We start from the raw sequence: 21,127 nt of genomic DNA on the forward strand, positions 1-21,127 counted from the left end.
GTCGAAGGCTTTTTGGAAGTCAAGGTAAATGTCTATGGATTCCCCTTTATCCATCTGGCTGTTTATTCCCTCAAAGAAGTACAGTAAGTTCGTGAGGCACGACCTTCCCTTGCAGAAGCCGTGCTGGCTCGCCTTCAGCTGTCCATTGTTTTCTATGTGTTTGCAGATGCTGTCCTTAACCAGTGCTTCCATCATCTTTCCCGGAACTGAGGTCAAGCTCACCGGCCTGTAGTTTCCCGGGTCACCCCTTGATCCCTTCTTAAAGATGGGCGTGACATTTGCTATTTTCCAGTCCTCCGGGATCTCCCCAGTTTTTAAGGATAGGTTACATATTTGGCGAAGTGTTTCCGCTATTTCGTTTCTCAGTTCTTTTAGTACCCCTGGGTGGATGCCGTCCGGACCTGGTGATTTGTTGCTCTTCAGTCTGTCTATCTGTCGGAGGACATCCTCTTGGCTTACCTCTAGTTGGATCAGCTTTTCATCCTGATCCCCACTTATGATCTCCTCGGGTTCAGGAATGTTGGATGTGTCCTCTCTCGTGAAGACTGACTGGTAATTTGCTTCTGATTGTCCTGGCGGGCGATAGTACAGTCCCAATTTTATGTCTGCTCCATTTCCTCCTGGTAGCTTAACCCATAGTGATTCCAAGCCGTCCGCCCTTACTGTTGTTTCCATCCTGGTTGAAGGAATGGAGTCCTTTATATATAGCGCTATTCCTCCATCCTTCTTGTATGTCCTGTCTCTCTTATAGAGCTTGTACCCTGGTATGACCACATCCCAATTGTTGTCCTCGGACCACCATGTTTCTGTGACTCCAATTATGTCTAGGTCCTCCTTACTGGCTATGACTTCTAGCTCTCCCATTTTGGTTCTTAGGCTCCTTGCATTAGTGTATAGGCAATTTAAGTCCCGGTTGTTTACCTTCCCTGTTGGTTTTCCTCGTGGTTTGGTGCTCCTGCTGACCCCCTCATGGGCTGCCAGTCCCCAAGCCTCGTTTCGTTCATCCTCCTCCTGTGGTATGTCTGTTTCGTCCTCCTCCTCCTCCTGTGATGTGTCTCTCTCATCCTCAGCCTGCTTCCCCATTTTTGGATGTCCCTCTGGCTCCTGCTGTTCTCTCTTCTTCCTACTCTTTAGTTTCATTTGTTCCTTAGGCCCCTGTATTGCATCTTTGGGTCCTTTTTCCAAAAATTCCCACTCAGTCTCGAGCCCTCTTTTACATGTTCCCAGCTCAGTATCCTTGTTTGATACTCTTGTCCGATGTGTCGATGTCAGATCAACTATCGGCTTTCCCCTTCTCCTCAGTTTAAAGCCATGTCTATGCCGTTCTGGACGTTGTGTGCCAGCATCCTCGTTCCAGCCGTGCTCAGGTGCAGTCCGTCCTTCCTGTAGAGCTTGTTTTTCCCCAAAAAAGTTGCCCAGTCTTCCAATTTCCTAAGGTCCGCCTGCAATTTTTCACAATCCACATGCATTTTAACAACTTTGAACAGTTTAGTGTCATCTGTAAATTTAATCACCTCACTCGTCGTTCCAATTTCTAGATCATTTATAAATTGGCGTAACATTGGCCACCCTCCAATCTTCAGGAACTACAGATGATTTTAGCAACAGATTACGATCACTAACAGCAGGTCAGCAATTTCATGTCTGAGTTCTTTAGTACCTGGGATGTATACCATCCGGTCCTAGCGATTTATCACTTTTTAACTTGTCGATTTGGCTCAGTACATCTTCCAGATTCACAGAGATTTCTTTCAGTTCCTCCACATAATCATCACCCTTGAAAACCATTTCCGGTCTTCCCTAAAGACCGAAGCAAAGAGTTCATTCAGTCTTTCCGTAAGGCCTTATCCTCCCTGAGCGCCCCTCTTGCTCCTTGATCATCCAACGGCCCCACAGATTCCCTCACAGGTTTTCTGCTTCTGATATACCTTAAAAAAATTGCTATGAGTTTTTGCCTCTTTTGCAAATTTCTCTTCATATTCTTTCTTATCTGTCTTTATCAATGCTTTGCATCTAACTTGCCAGTGCTTGAGTTCTTCTTATTTTCCTCATTCAGATCTTTTTTCCATTCTTTAAAGGATGTTTTCTTGGCTCTCTCTTTGTTAGCCCCATCTACATTCACTACTGGCATGAAGCATCTCTTCCTGTAAAAAGCACCACTCAACTTGCTTCTGCTTTGAACTCCAGAAATATTCTAACAAGGCTGTTGCCAAGGCTACGTGAACAACATTCACCAAACATCTTTGGCATTTGTCAAATTTTAGCTGGTCTGGCCTTTTTTGATGATAGACTAAGCAATGAAGTAAAGTCCAATATGGTGGCAAACCTTCAGCTTCCACAATCCACAAGTTCGGTGAAATGTCTCGATTGCCCTCCTTGGTCCCATCGGCTTGGAATCATGTATAACAAAGAGAACTTATGTCTTCCTTTGACATTTGACACAAATGGACAAGAAAAGGCTCAACAATTTCTGGTTAAAAATCCTGCAAACTGGAGAGATGATCCAAATTACCAGTATTTGAAGCACTCAGCATCATCAATGACAGTAGTCAATGACTTCGCTGAAAGAGCAATTGCCTTAATGCAGCAGTTTTGAATGAGGAGCAGAAGCAGCTCCTCCTTCATCTTGATGCTCAGCATAGAAAGACTTATCCAACTTGCTCAAAAGCCATACTAATGAATACTGACTGAATATATAACATTTTGAATGTACTGTGGAATAATGACATTAGTCATCGCTGAATAATTAACAATGCATAATAAATCATTAGGCCAACAAGCCTAATTTCAGCTGTAAGTAACACCGTATGTATTTTAACTTCTTTCCATGTGCATTTGCTCACAATTCAGGTTTAGATGAAAAATTAAACTCTGTACTTGCATTTTAAATAAAAAATCATTGAGTGACTTCTAAATGTTCACCAAAAGGCTCATAATTTGGCACAATTAACGGTGGCCAGACATAGAACAAAAATAGACTTGTGGAGGTCATGTCCCATGAACTTGATTTTTTGGGACCACCCTAACTGCCTTGGTAGCCAACATTTGTGCCCCACAAAAGGAATAGCATTTGTTTTTATCCTGCAGAGCTGCCATAGTACAAACACACCAGAGGCCCTACACGGAGCTTAGTGTAAGTACATCAAAGGAGTGAAAAAAAAAAAGCCTTCCTGAAGCGGCCATTTTTATCAAGGTAAACCACAACAGGTGAATAAAGACCAAAGCAGTACTGATACTGACAACTACTAGTCAAACTATCTGTTGAGCAGCAATTAATTTTGGGGATTCGAGGTTTCCCCTACCCCCAAATGAAAGGGCTGAGGCACAATAAAAAACCTAAACCCTTAACAAAACTGTTTTGGGGGAAGACATGGGATCCCCAAGTGTTACACCCCTAAATTTTTTTAGATGACTGATAATAGAAATTTAATAAGTCCTAACAGACCAGAAGAGATTATACAAAAAGCCTATCACATCCTGGAGACTGAGAAATACTGACAGATCAGAGAAGGTAGAGGGGAGGGATGCACGCGGTTCTTAAGTTATGACATCATAGCTCAGCATTTCTTAGTTTCCACTTCCTGGTAGGAAAACACAAAACCAACATCTGACTGGTCTGTTGAAACAATAATGAACAGCTGTTATGAGAGGAAAATCACCCACTCTTATCAGCAATAATAACTAAGATAGAGATAGATATGTATACAATGAAGAAGGAAAATAAATCTCAAGAACATAAGAACATAAGAATTGCTGCTGCTGGGTCAGACCAATGGTCCATCATGCCCAGCAGTTCGCTCACGCGGTGGCCCTTTGGTCAAAGACCAGCACCCTAACCGAGACTAGCCCTCACAGCGCACGTTCTTGTTCAGCATGTTCTTGTCTAACTTTGTCTTGAATCCCTGAAGGGTGTTTTCCCCTATAACAGCCTCCGGAAGAGCGTTCCAGCTTTCTACCACTCTCTGGGTGAAGAAGAACTTCCTTACGTTTGTACGGAATCTATCCCCTTTCAACTTTAGAGAGTACCCTAAAACTACAACAAAAAGCTCCCCTTCATCCTACCACCTGCTGGAGAAATACTGAACAGTCTGATCCCTGTGCAGGATTCCTAAGCAATGCCATCACTAATTAATAATTCTCAGTCTCCACCTGCTAGTAGGAAAAGGCAAAACCACATGTCTGGACTGGTCTAGCAGGATGCTAAGGAATAATTTATCATATTTAATACAATACTAAAATTTAAATAAAATTGTTATAAATGGGTTTTGTTCATTTAATAGAATAGCTAAGTTTCTTAGGATTCTTCTCACTAAGTTCTCAAACTCTCTCAATCCTGGCATTTTTCTAAAAAACAAAACAAAACAGGAAAACATGTTACTTATAAGTGGCAAGAAAACAATCTAAGGAATTAACTGCCAACACACCTGAGCTGCAATCTCAGTTGATTCTGGTAAAGTATTCCACACATCCATTGGATCTACTGTCACTTCTTTACCATTAGAAGGTATCAATACCTGTAAAGAGAACAATTATGAATCAGCCACATGAATTAATACCACTATCTAACAAATGCTCATGTTAACCAAAACTTTCACTTCAGAAGGTGTGTTTTGCTAGGTGTTTTTCCGTCGGATATTTGAAATTCTTTGGGGCTTTGGTGCTTGGAGGTCCCCCTGCTCCGGTGTACTCTGCTGGGGAAAGGACGCAGTCCCATGTGGGTGGACTGCTGCTCTCAGGCCAATCTCACAGAGTATCTGCAGAGCCAGCCTGCTTTGGATCCCTTCAGGAACTTGGAGTTCATCCCCCTGGGAGCAACTCACCTGCTGATTTTATTAGAGGCTTGAGTGCAGGCTATATGGTCCCCGAGTAAGAACCCTAGGGGTTATTTCTCCCCTCCCTCCCAGCACTGCGTGAGAAATCTCAGAGGTGGGAGTCAGTGGTTGTGGTTCAGCCAGAATTCCTTCAACAGTTGAGGTCTGAGCAATTTCTGAGACAGAAATCCTTTCCCTGCAGCCAGGCTGATTTAGGCAAACAGGCACCAGAAGTCACAGTGAGTACTCTCATTATTCCCTATGGGGAACATCAGGGAGGTCTGGAGTTTTGAGTTTTAGGGGTTTCTGGAGTTAGTACTCTGTTCCCCCTCTTCCAAAACCCTAAAATCGCTATTTATTGATTTTTGCATTTAGCTCCAATGGCCCATTTATGGCACAATTTTTTTTTTTTTTACGGTGGCCATCTTGGATTTTTAGCGATCTGATTTTAAACTTCTTTTTTCTGCTTCAAAACCATTCGTTTTTTGCAAGTGACTGCCTTTGATGAGTACCCCAGGCCTTTCTAGTTCCAGATCCTGTGTCAGTTACAAAGAGTTACTGGTTGAGGAACGGCCGTGTTCATGTACCGCAGGAGAAAGGGGCGGCTCCCAGTCAGTCCTCCAAAGCCTTGGAACCCTCGAAATCCTGGACACACCAGTCCAAGGGAAAGAGATCCTGCTCAGATGAACCAAGCAGCAATGGGGCAAAACGCAAGCACGTGATGGCAGATGATTCTCCACATCTTCACCAGTCTAGGGTTGAGTAAGGGGCCTCAGGTCCCCTGATGCAAGGCTTCTCAGATTTTGTCAGCCTTTTATGAAAAAGCCTATTTAACGGGATCAGGAAATGCTGCCCACAGGCACACCTACTCCGCCTAAGGGGGATCCTTCATTCAAGCAGATATCAATGCCTCAGTGACTCTTCAGAGCAGGATTGGGATGATTGGAAGTCCCTTTCCATGCCTTTGTTATCACAGGACTCTTCTGCAACAATGAATGATGTGGGATACCTTTTGAGGTCCAGTAGCCAGGGGACAGGTGCAGCAGTGGATCACAGTGATGATCCCTTCGCTCATCACCTTTTCAGGTCAGTTTTAGTGTCCCATGTCATTTCTGACACCCTATCCATACTGAAGCTCGATGCCCAGCAGCCCTCCACCTCGCAGTGCTCCTTTATGTGCGCCACTAATGCACAAACTTATTTCCTGCTCATCCGTATCTTTCCTCTTTGGTCACTGACATAAACGAGATTACCGATGGCTCTCTTAAGGTGGCCAAGGCTATGTCTCAGCTCTATCCTATGGCTCTGGACTTCCAGCTGCTATTTGTCCAGCTGAATATGAACTCTACAGTGGCGCAGGTGACCAAGCACACTTCCCTTCCTAGTGAAGGTGGAGTGATTGTGAAGGATGCAGAAGATTGTAGAGTGGATGCGTTCTTGAAAAGACAGTTTGAAGCACTGGCTTTGGGTTATCAAAACTGCAGTAGCTGCCTCCTTCATAGGGCAAGCCTGCCATACCGGACTGCAGATTAGTCCCTTGGAGCTTGGGGACTCCTGTCCCTACATGTTTAAGGAGGGCATGGATTATGTGGCTGATGCTCTTTATGACATTAAAGTCCTGGGAAATGTTTCAGCTTACTCCATTTCTGCCTGCTAGATGCTCTAGATCAGACAGTGGGCAAGCGACAGCCTCCAAAGCCATTCTCAGCAGATTATCCTTCAAGGGCCAAGTGCTGTTTGGCAAAAGGCTAGACGATCTCATGGCCAATGTGTCAGATCGCCACCTCAAATCCTTCCTGGATAGAAGGAGCTGTCAATCTGCCGGGGGCAATAGAGGCACTTTTTGTACCTCTAGGAGATCTCACCAATTTTCCTTCAGCTACACCTCTCAGAGGCCCTTTCTGGGGCCCAGAAATAAATTTAGAAGTTATTGGCACCAGCAATCAACGGATTCCTGCGGTGGCTCAGCCTCAAAGAAGCAGCAATGACGACAGGACGATGGACAATCCACCTCGTATCAAAAGGTGGCTGTCAGCATTCAGAGATAAAATGGGAACAGATCTCATCCAACTGCTGTGTGTGTGACATTATCAGAGGGGGGCACAGGATCGAGTTTTATCAGCTCCCGCCAAATCTGTTCCTTGACTACCCAGCCAGATGACTGGAGGAGGTGGTCAGAGTCTTGAGCGACAGTGCAACATCTTAGACATTCATGCCACAGAACCAGTTCCTGAAGAAGAATCGGGCTCAGGCAGATACTCTTTATACTTTATAGTGCCCAAGAAAGGGACAGAAGATTGGAGGCCCATTCTGGATTTGAAGTCTGTAAATGAGGCCCTGAAGGTCCTCCTCTTTCACATGGAAACAGTCTGCTCTGCTATAGCAGCTGTGGCCCTGGGAGAGTTTCTTGCTTTTTTGGATTTGATGGAGGCATATCTTCACATCCCTATCTTTCCAGCTCACAGGATATTTCTGAGATTTCATGTGCTTCAGCACCACTTCCAGTCTGTGGTTCTCCTCTTTGGTTTAGCCATGGCTCCCTGCACCTTTACTAAGGTGATGATGTTGATTATAGGGGCCCATTTTCCCCGGATGGATGTCCTTAACTGGTGCATTCTTGCCTTGACGATTGGCTGATCAGGGCCCCAATCTGTCCTCCAGGATGTCCAGAGAGCTTACTGCAGCGCAGAGAACCCTCCAGAAGCAGTCAGCAATTTCCCACCGTTAAGGATGTCCCCGCAGGGAACCTCCATACCATGCGGGCAAACCCGCAAAGGAAATACAAAAAAAAAAAAAAAAAAATACTGAAAACTAGCAAAAGAAAACACAAGCAGAAGAGATAAGCTCCTACAGGCTGGCATGTAAAAAGCAAGACTGAGGTCCAAGGGAAATGCTGCAGGATATGATAACAAAGTGAGGAGTTAAGACTTCAATCATCTGAAGCTTTCTATAGTGCCTGGCAGCTAAGGCTGCATAAAACCCACTGGTCCCGGAATAAGGATTGTACAAGAAATACAATTTACAGTAGCAAAATTACCATTCAGCAGGGATGTGTGAACAAAATGGCTATGAAAAACAAATCTCTAATATCCCCAGAAGAAAGCAAATACAAATTACAGAATGTGAAACTGCTATCTGCCTTCTATTTCTAGAATATCTGGTGAACAATTGCCACAGCGAAGTCAAAATATCAAGCTTCATTACCTTTGCAAAATGGAGAGATTGATAACTGAAAAGCATAAGGATATACAGATGGGAAATAATTTAGGACTTTTAAAGTAAACTCTCTTCAATGTATTTATTTTTCAAAATCCTTCTTCAGCTTTATTTTCTCAAAGGCTGTGGCCCTGTAGAGGAAGGAAAACCCTGCTGCTGACTATAATGTGCTTTTTGTTGACTTCCTACCATGGGGGAAGGGGAGGGGTATGCTCTTACCTATACATTTTGATGGTCTGCTATAATTGCAAAATATTGAAGAATTAAGGCCAGTACTTGGCAGACTTGCACGGTCTGTGTCTGTATATGGCCGTTTGGTGGCAGATGGGCTGGGGAAGGCTTCAATGGTTGGGAGGGTGTAGATGGGCTGGAGTGAGCTTTGACGAGACTTCAATAGTTGGAACCTAAGCACAGTACTGGGCAGAGCTTTGGATTCTTGCCCAGAAATAGCTAAGGAAAAAAAAAATTAAGATTAAATTGAGTCAGGTTGGGCAGACTGGTTGGACCATTCGGGTCTTTATCTGCCATCATCTGCTATGTTACTATGTTTTATCAGTGCAATAGGGATGGTATGCTGAATAATGAGGACATATTTATGAAGTCCCAAAGGTCTAGGATAGGAGAGATAAGCCTGCATGTAAGACTGAGGACCCAAAAGTGGCATCCTCCTGTGCTACTATAATAACAGTTTATATACCACAGGACCGTGATGTTCTATGTGGTTTACAATGATTAAAAGATGGTACAAATTGAGTGAGCTTAGCAGAGTTAAAAGCTAGTGATTAACAGCTCTAGGGATCAGTTATTGTGGAGAAAGAATTGTACGGGTCAGCTGCCTAGATACTTCAGGAACAGATATGTTTTTAGGCGTTTCCTAAAGTAGTAGGCATATCCTGTAGAAAGTAGGAAGGGAAAATCAGGTCGATAATCTACAAATCTCCTAAGGAGGAATCACCCTGGAATCCTCCCAAAAGGAGGCCACTCCTCTTGTCGAATGCACCTTCAATGAGATAGGCGGCTGACTGCTGCAACCAATGTATGCAGAGGAAATGGCTCTACGAATCCATCTGGAGATGGTAGTTTTGGAAGTGCCTCCTCTCGCCTGATCAGTTAGCACAAATAGATGACCTGAGAGTGAAAATTCAGCAGGCATGACTGTATTTAATTCGAAGATCCACTTTTGTCCCCTATAATTTAACAACTTATTTAGGCCACCACCCTCCCACCCAACTTTAATCTGATCAATTATCCGCCATCTCAAATCTGCCACGGTATGCTGTTTCTCCAGCCAATGTTCTACAATAGGAGCTTTTTCATTTTTGTTGTTATGCGAGATTTATGTTCACTCAGGCGAATCCTTATAGATCTACTTGTTCTTATATACACTTTATTACAGGGATATTGCAGGATATATATAATGTAACAACTGTTACAATCTGCATATCTTTTGGATAAAACCCTGCGTCCAGATCCTGGATCCACCCATATAGGCCCCCTGTATATTAGAATCACATCATTGACATCCATTACAACTAACATGCGTACCAGTTCTTTCACAATCAACCATTCTCTCATTTTTTACATAGTAACATAGTAACATAGTAGATGACGGCAGATAAAGACCCGAATGGTCCATCCAGTCTGCCCAACCTGATTCAATTTAATTTTTTTTTTTTTTTCTTCTTAGCTATTTCTGGGCGAGAATCCAAAGCTTTACCCGGTACTGTGCTTGGGTTCCAACTGCTGAAATCTCTGTTAAGACTTACTCCAGCCCATCTACACCCTCCCAGCCATTGAAGCCCTCCCCTGCCCATCCTCCTCCAAACGGCCATACACAGACACAGACCGTACAAGTCTGCCCAGTAACTGGCCTAGTTCAATCTTTAATATTATTTTCTGATTCTAAATCTTCTGTGTTCATCCCACGCTTCTTTGAACTCAGTCAGTTTTACTCTCCACCACCTCTCTTGGGAGCGCATTCCAGGCATCCACCACCCTCTCCGTAAAGTAGAATTTCCTAACATTGCCCCTGAATCTACCACCCCTCAACCTCAAATTATGTCCTCTGGTTTTACCATTTTCCTTTCTCTGGAAAAGATTTTGTTCTACGTTAATACCCTTTAAGTATTTGAACGTCTGAATCATATCTCCCCTGTCTCTCCTTTCCTCTAGGGTATACATATTCAGGGCTTCCAGTCTCTCCTCATACGTCTTCTGGCGCAAGCCTCCTATCATTTTCGTCGCCCTCCTCTGGACCGCCTCAAGTCTTCTTACATCTTTCGCCAGATACGGTCTCCAAAACTGAACACAATACTCCAAGTGGGGCCTCACCAATGACCTGTACAGGGGCATCAACACCTTCTTCCTTCTACTGACTACGCCTCTCTTTATACAGCCCAGAATCCTTCTGGCAGCAGCCACTGCCTTGTCACACTGTTTTTTCGCCTTTAGATCTTCGGACACTATCACCCCAAGGTCCCTCTCCCCGTCCGTGCATATCAGCTTCTCTCCTCCCAGCATATACGGTTCCTTCCTATTATTAATCCCCAAATGCATTACTCTGCATTTCTTTGCATTGAATTTTAGTTGCCAGGCATTAGACCATTCCTCTAACTTTTGCAGATCCTTTTTCATATTTTCAACTCCCTCTTCGGTGTCTACTCTGTTACAAATCTTGGTATCATCTGCAAAAAGGCACACTTTTCCTTCTAACCCTTCAGCAATGTCACTTACATACATATTGAACAGGATTGGCCCCAGCACTGAACCCTGAGGGACTCCACTAGTCACCTTTCCTTCCTTCGAGCGACTTCCATTAACCACCACCCTCTGGCGTCTGTCCGACAGCCAGTTTCTGACCCAGTTCACCACTTTGGGTCCTAACTTCAGCCCTTCAAGTTTGTTCAACAGCCTCCTATGAGGAACTGTATCAAAGGCTTTGCTGAAATCCAAGTAAATTACATCTAGCATATGTCCTCGATCCAGCTCTCTGGTCACCCAATCAAAAAATTCAATCAGGTTCGTTTGGCACGATTTACCTTTTGTAAAGCCATGTTGCCTCGGATCCTGTAACCCATTAGATTCAAGGAAATACACTATCCTTTCTTTCAGCAACACTTCCATTATTTTTCCAACAACTGAAGTGAGGCTCACCGGCCTGTAGTTTCCTACTTCATCCCTGTGACCCCTTTTATGAATAGGGACCACATCCGCTCTCCTCCAATCCCCAGGAATCACTCCCGTCTCCAGAGATTTGTTGAACAAGTCTTTAATAGGACTCGCCAGAACCTCTCTGAGCTCCCTTAGTATCCTGGGATGGATCCCGTCTGGTCCCATCGCTTTGTCCACCTTCAGTTTTTCAAGTTGCTCATAAACACCCTCCTCCGTGAACGGCACAGAATCTACTCCATTTTCTCGTTTAACTTTGCCAGACAATCTCGGTCCTTCTCCAGGATTTTCTTCTGTGAACACAGAACAGAAGTATTTGTTTAGCACATTTGCTTTCTCCTCATCACTCTCCACATATTTGTTCCCAGCATCTTTTAGCCTAGCAATTCCATTTTTTATCTTCCTCCTTTCACTAATATATCTGAAAAAATTTTTATCTCCCTTTTTTACATTTTTAGCCATTTGTTCTTCCGCCTGTGCCTTCGCCAAACGTATCTCTCTCTTGGCTTCTTTCAGTTTCACCCTGTAGTCCTTTCTGCTCTCCTCTTCTTGGGTTTTTTTATATTTCATGAATGCCAACTCTTTCACCTTTATTTTCTCAGCCACTAGGTTGGAGAACCATATCGGCTTCCTTTTTCTCTTGTTTTTATTGATTTTCTTCACATAAAGGTCCGTAGCCATTTTTATCACTCCTTTCAGCTTAGACCACTGTCTTTCCACTTCTCTTATGTCCTCCCATCCTAACAGCTCTTTCTTCAGGTACTTTCCCATTGCATTAAAGTCCGTACGTTTGAAATCTAGGACTTTAAGTATCGTGCGGCCGCTCTCAACTTTAGCCATTATATCAAACCAAACCGTTTGATGATCGCTACTACCCAGGTGAGCACCCACTCGAACATTAGAGATACTCTCTCCATTTGTGAGGACCAGATCCAATATCGCTTTTTCCCTTGTGGATTCCTTCACCATTTGTCTGAGCAGAGCCTCTTGAAAGGCATCCACAATCTCCCTACTTCTTTCCGATTCCGCAGACGGAACATTCCAGTCCGCATCCGGCAGGTTGAAATCTCCCAACAGCAGAACCTCCTCTTTCCTTCCAAACTTTTGGATATCCACAATCAGATCCTTATCAATTTGCTGCGATTGAGTCGGAGGTCTGTAGACTACACCCACGTAGATAGAAGTTCCATCTTCTCTTTTCAGAGCAATCCATATCGCTTCTTCCTCTCCCCAGGTCCCTTGCATTTCGGTCGCTTGGATATTGATCTTTACATAGAGAGCTACTCCTCCACCTTTATGACCATCTCTGTCCTTCCTAAAAAGATTATATCCCGGTATGTTTGCATCCCATCCATGTGATTCACTGAACCATGTCTCTGTGATAGCAACAATATCTAGATCTGCCTCTAATATCAGGGCTTGCAGATCATGAACTTTGTTGCTTAGACTGCGAGCATTTGTGGTCAACGCTTTCCAGCTATTTTTCAGCGATAATCTCCTTTTTCGTATGGATTTTTGTGTCGTTTCACTTTCCGTTGCAATACTAAGAAATGAGTTGCTGATATTGCTTATGTTGCAGCCTTTACTACTATCACATCTTTTCTTTTGCCGGGGGTGGTCTCTATAATTGTCCTTCGTACATACACCACCCCCACCTTCTAGTTTAAAAGCCTAGAAAAATATTGTCTAAATTTCTCTGCAAGGTTTCTTTTTCCTGCTGTAGTAATATGTAGCCCATCAGTGCAATATAGCTTCTTGTCCTTCCATGTATTTCCCCATCCTCCTATGTACCTGAAGCCTTCTTGATGACACCAGGCTCTGAGCCATCTATTAAAGTCCTCTGTGTTTTTCACTCTTTGCTCTCCTTTTCCATATGCAGGCAGTATTTCAGAAAAAGCTAAAGTCTTTACAAAAGGTTTCACGCCCTCACCAAGCTCCCGAAAAGCTTTCTGTGCTGCAAATGTGGAGTTGTTGGCCAGGTCATTTGTTCCCAGATGGATAACAACATCAGTGTTAAAATCCTTAGTTTCTTCCTTAATTATAGTCAGTATTTGCCTGGAACTCCTGGTAGCTGAGGATCCTGGAAGACATTTCACTATTTTGGTCTCCTCGCCTTGTGTTCCAAGGTTAATGCCTCTGATTAGAGAATGACACGGGGAAAAAATCTGTCCCCGTCACCGCCCCGTCACCGGCCCACCATCCTCTGCACCGCCCCATCACCGCCGTTCCCTTCACCGCCCCGTCACCGTCACCGCCATCCCTTTCACCGCCCCGTCACCGCCACTGCCATCCCATTCACTGCCCCGTCACCGTCCCCGCTGCATCCATATAAGCCTTAGTACTGTAATATTTAGCTTATTCCTTTCTTATAAATCAAAGTTCCTGCTGCTGAACTAGAGAAAGAGATGTTCAGCTGGCAGGGCTTTGTTTATAAATTTTTATCAACACAACTAATATACTATTTCATCCTAAAGCAAAAAATAAATAAATAAATATAATTTTTTTTTCTACCTTTGTTGTCTGGTTTCTGCTTTCCACATCTTCTCATTGAATTCATTCCATCCACTGTGTGTCTTCTCTCTGCGTCTTCCATTTGCTGTTACTGTGCTTCTCCCTTAACCCCCCCCCCCAATTGGTCTAGCACCCATCTTCTTCCCTCCGCTCCCGCATAGTCTGGCATCTGTCTTCTTCCCACTCTGTCTTCCACATTTCCCTTGGGGGTCTGTTCCTCTCCACCCTCCTTCAATGTCTGTTCTATTCCTTTCCACCACTACCCTTCCCTCCCTCCTTTACCAATCTGTTCCTTTCTACTACCCTTCAGCTCCTCTCGCGTGGCCTATCTACCTTCCTTCCTCTTATTTTCATGGCACGTTACAATGTAATTTGTGCAAACCACTGGAGCCTGCAAGCTCGGTCCCTGTCCCATCCCCACAAACCATCTCGCTTCTGTGCTCCTATTTTCTCCATTTCTAATATCTCCCCTATGTATCTGTCATTGCCCCCCCTGTTTCCATATACCATCCCCATGGCATGTCCCCTTTATGTCTCTGTCCCTATGCCCCATGCACATAATTTCCCCTCTTTCTGTTACCTTCCTGTGTCCAGATTTCCCCTATCTTCCTCTTCCATACCAGTGTGTCTCTTCTTTTCAACCCCATCTAGCTTTTTTCCCTCTTTCTACCCCCCCCTGCTTCTAGCATCTGGATCACCTGCCAGTCCTTCCCTTTCTTTCCTGCTGTGGGTTTTTCTTTCCGACTTCATCCCCTTGGCCCAGAATCCTTTTCCCTTTCACTCCCTCCTTCCAATTTGAGCCGGGAACACTAGCGATTGCACGGTCCCTGCAGCCACTACCTGCCTGCCCAATCGATCCTAGTGTTTAGCCAGCTCTCTCCCTTCTCCTCACCTTAGTTTATAGGTTTTCTTTTTCGACGACCTGCACGCTTTCCCAAAGAGCCGCGCACGCGCGGCTGCTCAGTGTTCAATCTTCTGCTCTGCTGCAACTTCCTGTTTCCGGTTGCGTCAGAGCAGAAGATCGAAACTGAGCAGCAGCGGGTGCGCGGCTCTCTGATAGCGTGCGGGTCGCCGAAAAAGAAAATCTACAAACTAAGGTGAGGAGAAGGGAGAGAGCTGGCTAAACACTAGAATCGATTGGGCAGGCGGGTGTGAGCTGCGGGGACCGCGCGATCCTTCATGCCTCACTGCGGGGACAAGACCATTCAACGCCCCGCGGGCGGTGAATGGCCTTGTCCCCGTCGCGACTGCTAGTTTTCTTCCCCGTTTTCGGCGGGTGACCCGCGGCTAAAATGCGGTGGCCGCGGGTAAACCGCCACCGTGTCATTCTCTACCTCTGATGATGGAATCCCCCAACAGTAATAGTTTTCTGTTTTTGGCTTTTTTATTTGTATTTAGGGTGCGCTTGTTCTCTTGAGTTACCTTCATTGGTTCCAGTCCCACCTCCCTTCTGTTTTCCTGAGTATCGCAGTGCACTAGTGGAGCGAAGGAATTCTGTAGAGGTAATATTAGTGATGGTGGATGTTTCTGTGTTACATGTCGCAATCTTCCTGAGCCTACTGTGACCCATTTATTCCTGGGCTGTTTTATTCTTTGAGGTAGAGGTGGTAAGTTGGTATGATTTTGTGGAGTGATGGAAGCTGCTTTAATTGTATTCAATTAAGAACATAAGAACATAAGAAATGCCTCCGCTGGGTCAGACCTAAGGTCCATCGCGCCCAGCAGTCCGCTCACGCGGCGGCCCATCAGGTCCAGGACCTGTGCAGTAATCTTTTATCTATACCCCTCTATCCCCTTTTCCAGCAGGAAATTGTCCAATCCTTTCTTAAACCCCAGTACCGTTCGCTGCCCTATAACGTCCTCTGGAAGCGCATTCCAGGTGTCCACCACACGTTGGGTAAAGAAGAACTTCCTAGCATTTGTTTTGAATCTGTCCCCTTTCAACTTTTCCGAATGCCCTCTTGTTTTTTTATGTTCTGAAAGTTTGAAGAATCTGTCCCTCTCTACTCTCTCTATGCCCTTCATGATCTTGTAAGTCTCTATCCTGTTTAAGTTTGCAGAGCTCCTCCTTAATACTGGCAAGTTGAAGACAGATGGGGCAAGCCTTAAGCCTCCAAATAGTATGTCTTGGAATTAAAGCACCACAGTGATAGCATAGAATAAAGGTCATCTTGATTGGTTGTGAAGTGACTTGATTTGAGTAGTCCTGATTATATGGGTCTCTATATATGAATAGTGGTCCCTGGGGTTGGTGGGACTATAAGTAAGACTACTAGTAAGGCAGAAATAGAGGCTCTATACTAGAGAATGACACGGTGGCGGTTTACCCGCAGCCACCGCATTTTAGCCGCGGGTCACCCGCCGAAAACGGGGAAGAAAACTAGCAGTCGCTGCGGCAACGGGGACAAGGCCATTCACCGCCCGCGGGGCGGTGAATGGTCTTGTCTCCGCAGTGAGGTATCAAGGATCGCGCGGTCCCCGCAGCCACCGCCCGCCCGCCCGTAGCATTTAGCCAGCTCCCTCCCTCCACCTCACCTTAAATTTCGAGTTTTCCGGCTTCCTTTTTTCCGAGCCGCACGTGTTCAAAAATCCTTGCACGCGCGGCTGCGCGACTCAATCAATCTTCTCCTCTGACGCAACCGGAAACAGGAAGTTGCAGGAGAGGAGAAGTTTGATTGACTCGCGCAGCCGCGCGTGCACAGATTTTTGAACACGTGCAGCTCGGAAAAAAGGAAGCCGGAAAACTCGAAATTTAAGGTGAGGTGGAGGGAGGGAGCTGGCTAAATGCACGGCTTTTTGAACGCGTGCGGCTAGGGAAAAAGGAAGCCGGCAAACTCGGAACGAATATAAGGTGAGGTGGAGGGAGAGTGGGGGCTGCTGGACCATTCTTCATTACTTTGCCATACTAATTCCATTCTATGTTAGGTGCCACGGACTCAGATTCGAGTCCTAGCGATGATGAGTTAAAGATCCCAAAAGAAGCCAACTTCTAAATCCAGTGGTTAGAGCTACACTACACTCCTTGTAACCCTGGGCAAGTCACTTAATCCCTATTGCTTCTGACACAATGGGCAGTTCCAAAGACCAAGACTGGCCAGTGTCAAAGACAGGATGCTGAGCTTGATAGACCCTTAGTCTCCACTGTTTTTAGTGATCAACAAAGTTCTATGTTTCTATAATCACCCTAATTCTGTTATCATTGGACTAGATATTCAAAATGATTTAAATGGCCAGGACAGGCTCCTGGCTGTTCAAATCATCTGTCCAGGGCTAACCAGGCATTTTCAATCTTCATGTTCAGCCCAAATGGTGTCACACAATTCAGCAAAAATACCCAATGTTGTTCCTCATAATTTAAATATTGCTCATAGAAGGAACAACATTGGGTATTTTTGCAAATGGAAGTTGGAGGGTTAATTCCCTTGAAACAGCCAATTGAGTGAAACATGAATTCATGCTGGGACACAAGATAGGTTGAATTTGTTTTGAATTTAAAAAGAAAAATGATCAATGAAGAATACTATAATGGCAAGAAAATATAATGATAAAACAGCAACTAATTTTGCCTATTTTTATATATTAAAAAAGTACTACATAAGGTGAATGTCCATATTGCTGTCTGTTGTTCTGCTGAGCACTGGCATTGAAACAGCAAAATGCATTTATTGCATACTTGTCCTCTGTCGGAAACATTATGGTGGTATATTAGTTGTGTTAATAAAAATTTATAAACAAAGCCCTGCCAGCTAAACATCTCTTTCTCTAGTTCAGCAGCAGGAACTTTGATTTATAAGAATGGAATACGCTAAATATTAGAGTACTAAGGCTTATATGGATGCTGCGGGGACGGTGACGGGGCGGTGAATGGGATGGCAGTGGCGGTGACGGGGCGGTGAAAGGGATGGCAGTGACGGTGACGGGGCGGTGAATGGAATGGCGGTGACGGGGTAGTGCAGAGGATGGTGGGCCGGGGACGGGGACAGATTTTTTCCCCGTGTCATTCTCTACTCTATACCACCTAAAACACAGTATTTTAAACAAAACTGCAGGTTCTATCAGTGCTACCCTAAAACACAGGATTTATAACAGGATTTTCCCTACTTTAGTCAACCAGTGAAAAGAGCAGAATATGAAATGCTGAGTAACTTAGGTTTTAGAAGTTCACAGGGCAGCCTTGTTTCAGCTATGTCCCAAAGATAATGCAATTAACCTTAGAAGTAATACAGAGCCCCTCCCTTCTCCACCTAATCAGACACAATGGCTAAAAACTAGTGAGTCAGAAATATAGGCTCTATACCACCTAAAACACAGTATTTTAAACAAAAATGCAGGTTCTATCAGTGCTACCCTAAAACACAGGATTTATAACAGGATTTTCCCTACTTTAGTCACCCTGAGCCACAGGCACCAGAAATATAGGCTCTATACCACCTAAAACACAGTATTTTAAACAAAACTGCAGGTTCTATCAGTGCTACCCTAAAACACAGGATTTATAACAGATTTTCCCTACTTTAGTCACCCTGAGCCTCAGGCACCAGAAATATAGGTTCTATACCACCTAAAACACAGTATTTTAAACAAAAATGCAGGAAGAGGAAATAAGATTTAACAGAGGAAAGAGAAGGGTTTATTTTTTTGTGCTTTTTTATATTTTTTTTTAGTAAGAAACAGGGAGGAGAAGAGAAATTAAGCAGATATAATGCTGAAAACCAGTGAAAAGAGCAGAATATGAAATGCTGAGTAACTTAGCTTTTAGAAGTTCACAGGGCAGCCTTGTTTCAGCAATGTCCCAAAGATTTACATTATGAATCAACTCGCCTAGATCCCTTATACGCAAATATTGGCAAATCTCTTAATACTGGATGGAGTTGAACCACATGCCAGATTGGTTGATGACTGTGAAAGAACTGTAATGGATGTCAATGCTGTGATTCTAATATACAGGGGCCTATATGGGTGGATCTGGACGCAGGGTTTTATCCAAAAGATATATGGATTGTAACAGTTGTTACATTATATACATGTATATCCTGAATGTCCCTGTGATAAAGTGTATATAGGAAGAACAAGTAGACCTATAAAGATTTGCCTGAATGAACATAAATCTTGCATAACAACAAAAAAATGAACAAACTCCTATTGTAGAACAATAGCTGGAGAAACAGCATACCGTGGCAGATTTGAGATGGTGGATAATTGATCAGATTGAGTTTGGTTGGGAGGGTGGTGACCTAAATAAGTTGTTAAATTATAGGGAACAAAAGTGGATCTTTGAATTAAATACTGTCATGCCTGCCGGATTAAACGCTGAGTTGGAATGGATGACGTTATTTTGAAGGTAGGTATGTTTATGTGGGAGCTCTGTGATTGGAAGATAGAGTAACAATTAGAATAAGAGAAAGATTAGAGATGCCGCGGCCATTTTAGATATACACGGAGATAGTGGTGTCATTTCTTTAATGGTGAGTGAAATATTTTTTTTTGTATTATGGTGAATATGGTTTTATGTAGATGGAATGCTTTTGGGTATGCTGAAAACTGTGTTTCAAGATTGCAGGGGATTACTCCTTGGAACAGCTTTTAATGGGAAATGCTGAATTCACGTCAGAGCCCCATCTACATAAGATGAGATAAGTTATTTATTGGCTCTAAGCATATATAGTTATTTAAACATTAAGTAAATTAATTTGAAGGCCAATGAGGAAGCTGGCTACTTTCAGGCTCGAGCATTACATGAACTATGATACTCGAGTGTAGCCGCTGAGGCCATATATGAACACTGAAAGAAAGTTTTTGAAATATTTTAGATACAAGAAGATAGATTATTATGAAATGATATAAGCAATAAGTGATATTAAGAACACAGATATAGGAGAGTGTGGCATTTATTGATTTTTTTTACATATTGATTATTGCCATTACTCAGAAGAATTAATTATTAAGGTCATTAATTTAGAAGTTGTAAACCAATGACATTATTATTTGGTCCTTCTGCTGTAGAAGAATATAGCAAACACTACTGCAGTAAAAGGTGTTGCTAATTAAAGGATTCTTAAACAGAGAATTGGTAAGGACCTTGCCAGCCAACACCAAGGTAACATTTTTAACTTATTCCAAAAAATAAATCTGGCATCCAGAGAATTTTTTGAGAAGAGTAATGCTAAAAATAACAGCATAGAAAGCACAGTTACTTACTGTAACAGGTGTTATCCAGGGACAGCAGGCAGATATTCTCACTGATGGGTGATGTCACCGACAGAGCCCCAGTACGGACCACTTTAAAAGTGCATCGCCACTTTAAGAATTCAAAAATTTCGCGATAGCCCAAACTGCGCATGCGCGAGTGCCTTCCCGCCCGATGAGGGCACGCGGTCCTTCAGTTAAGATACGCCAGCTAAGAAGCCAACCCGGGGAAGTAGGTGGGTTGTGAGAATATCTGTCTGCTGTCCCTGGATAACACCTGTTACGGTAAGTAACTGTGCTTTATCTCAGGACAAGCAGGCAGCATATTCTCACTGATGGGTGACCTCCAAGCTAACAGAGATGGGATGGTAGGAGAGTTGTCCAAATATATATGAAATACAGATTGTCCGAAGTGCCCATTCTGTCTGGAGAAAAAAATCCAGACAGTAGTGAAAAGTGAAGGTATGAACTGAGGACCAGGTGGCAGCTTTACAGAGTTTCTCAATGGTGTAGATCTAATGAAAGCAACAAAAGCTGCCAGAGCTGTAACTCTGTAGGCTGGGACATGACTTTCTCGGGCCAAGCCAGTTTGAGAATAGCAGAACGAGATGTAGGCAGCCAGCCAGGCAGAAATTGTTCCCTTGAATATAGGATACCCTAACTGGTGTGGATCAAAAGAAAAGTTAGGGAAAAGTTTGTTGTGGCTTTATCCGGTCAAAGTAGCAGGCGAAAGCCCATGTACAGTCCAAAGTATACAAAACAGGTTCTCCAGTAGGAGAATGTGAAAAGTGGCAACTTGTAAAAGAAATTTTGGATGTGTACGCAGAACCATCTTGTCATGATGAAAAACTGTGAAGGATGAATCTGCTACAAATGTTTAGAACTCACCGACCCTCCTGGTAGAGTTGAGAGCAGTAAGGAAAAACTACCTTCCAGGCAAGAAGCTAAAGAGGATCTGTGGCCATTGATTGAAATGGTAGCCTCAAACAAACTGGACAGAACTACAGTAAATAATAATAATAATTTTATTCTTATATACCGCCAAAGCCATGTAAGTTTGAGGTGGTTTACAACAAGAAGTACTGGACAATCAGCGAAGTGGTTACAGTATAAAGTCATCGAATGCAAGCCATGGTAGTTCAACGCAGTTAACAACAAGAGGAGCTGGAAAACAGCACCATACAAAGACATCGGATAACAAGCTTACAGAATGAAAGAAATGAAAACTAACAAAT

The 21,127-nt window shown here is 43.7% G+C and overlaps 1 protein-coding gene across 3 annotated transcripts in view; it reads right to left on the reverse strand.

Annotated features, from left to right (window-relative positions):
• TDRD6 (tudor domain containing 6) overlaps positions 1-21,127 on the reverse strand; it is a 227,225-nt gene that overhangs the window by 130,267 nt on the left and 75,831 nt on the right. For all 3 annotated transcript variants that reach the window (XM_033939484.1, XM_033939485.1, XM_033939483.1), the window contains exon 3: positions 4,425-4,514. In XM_033939484.1, the coding sequence (XP_033795375.1) occupies positions 4,425-4,514 (90 nt within the window). The remainder of the gene's footprint in view (positions 1-4,424; positions 4,515-21,127) is intronic.

Source organism: Geotrypetes seraphini, chromosome 3 (assembly GCF_902459505.1).
Source record: "Geotrypetes seraphini chromosome 3, aGeoSer1.1, whole genome shotgun sequence".
NCBI classification, from domain to species: Eukaryota; Metazoa; Chordata; class Amphibia; order Gymnophiona; family Dermophiidae; genus Geotrypetes; species Geotrypetes seraphini.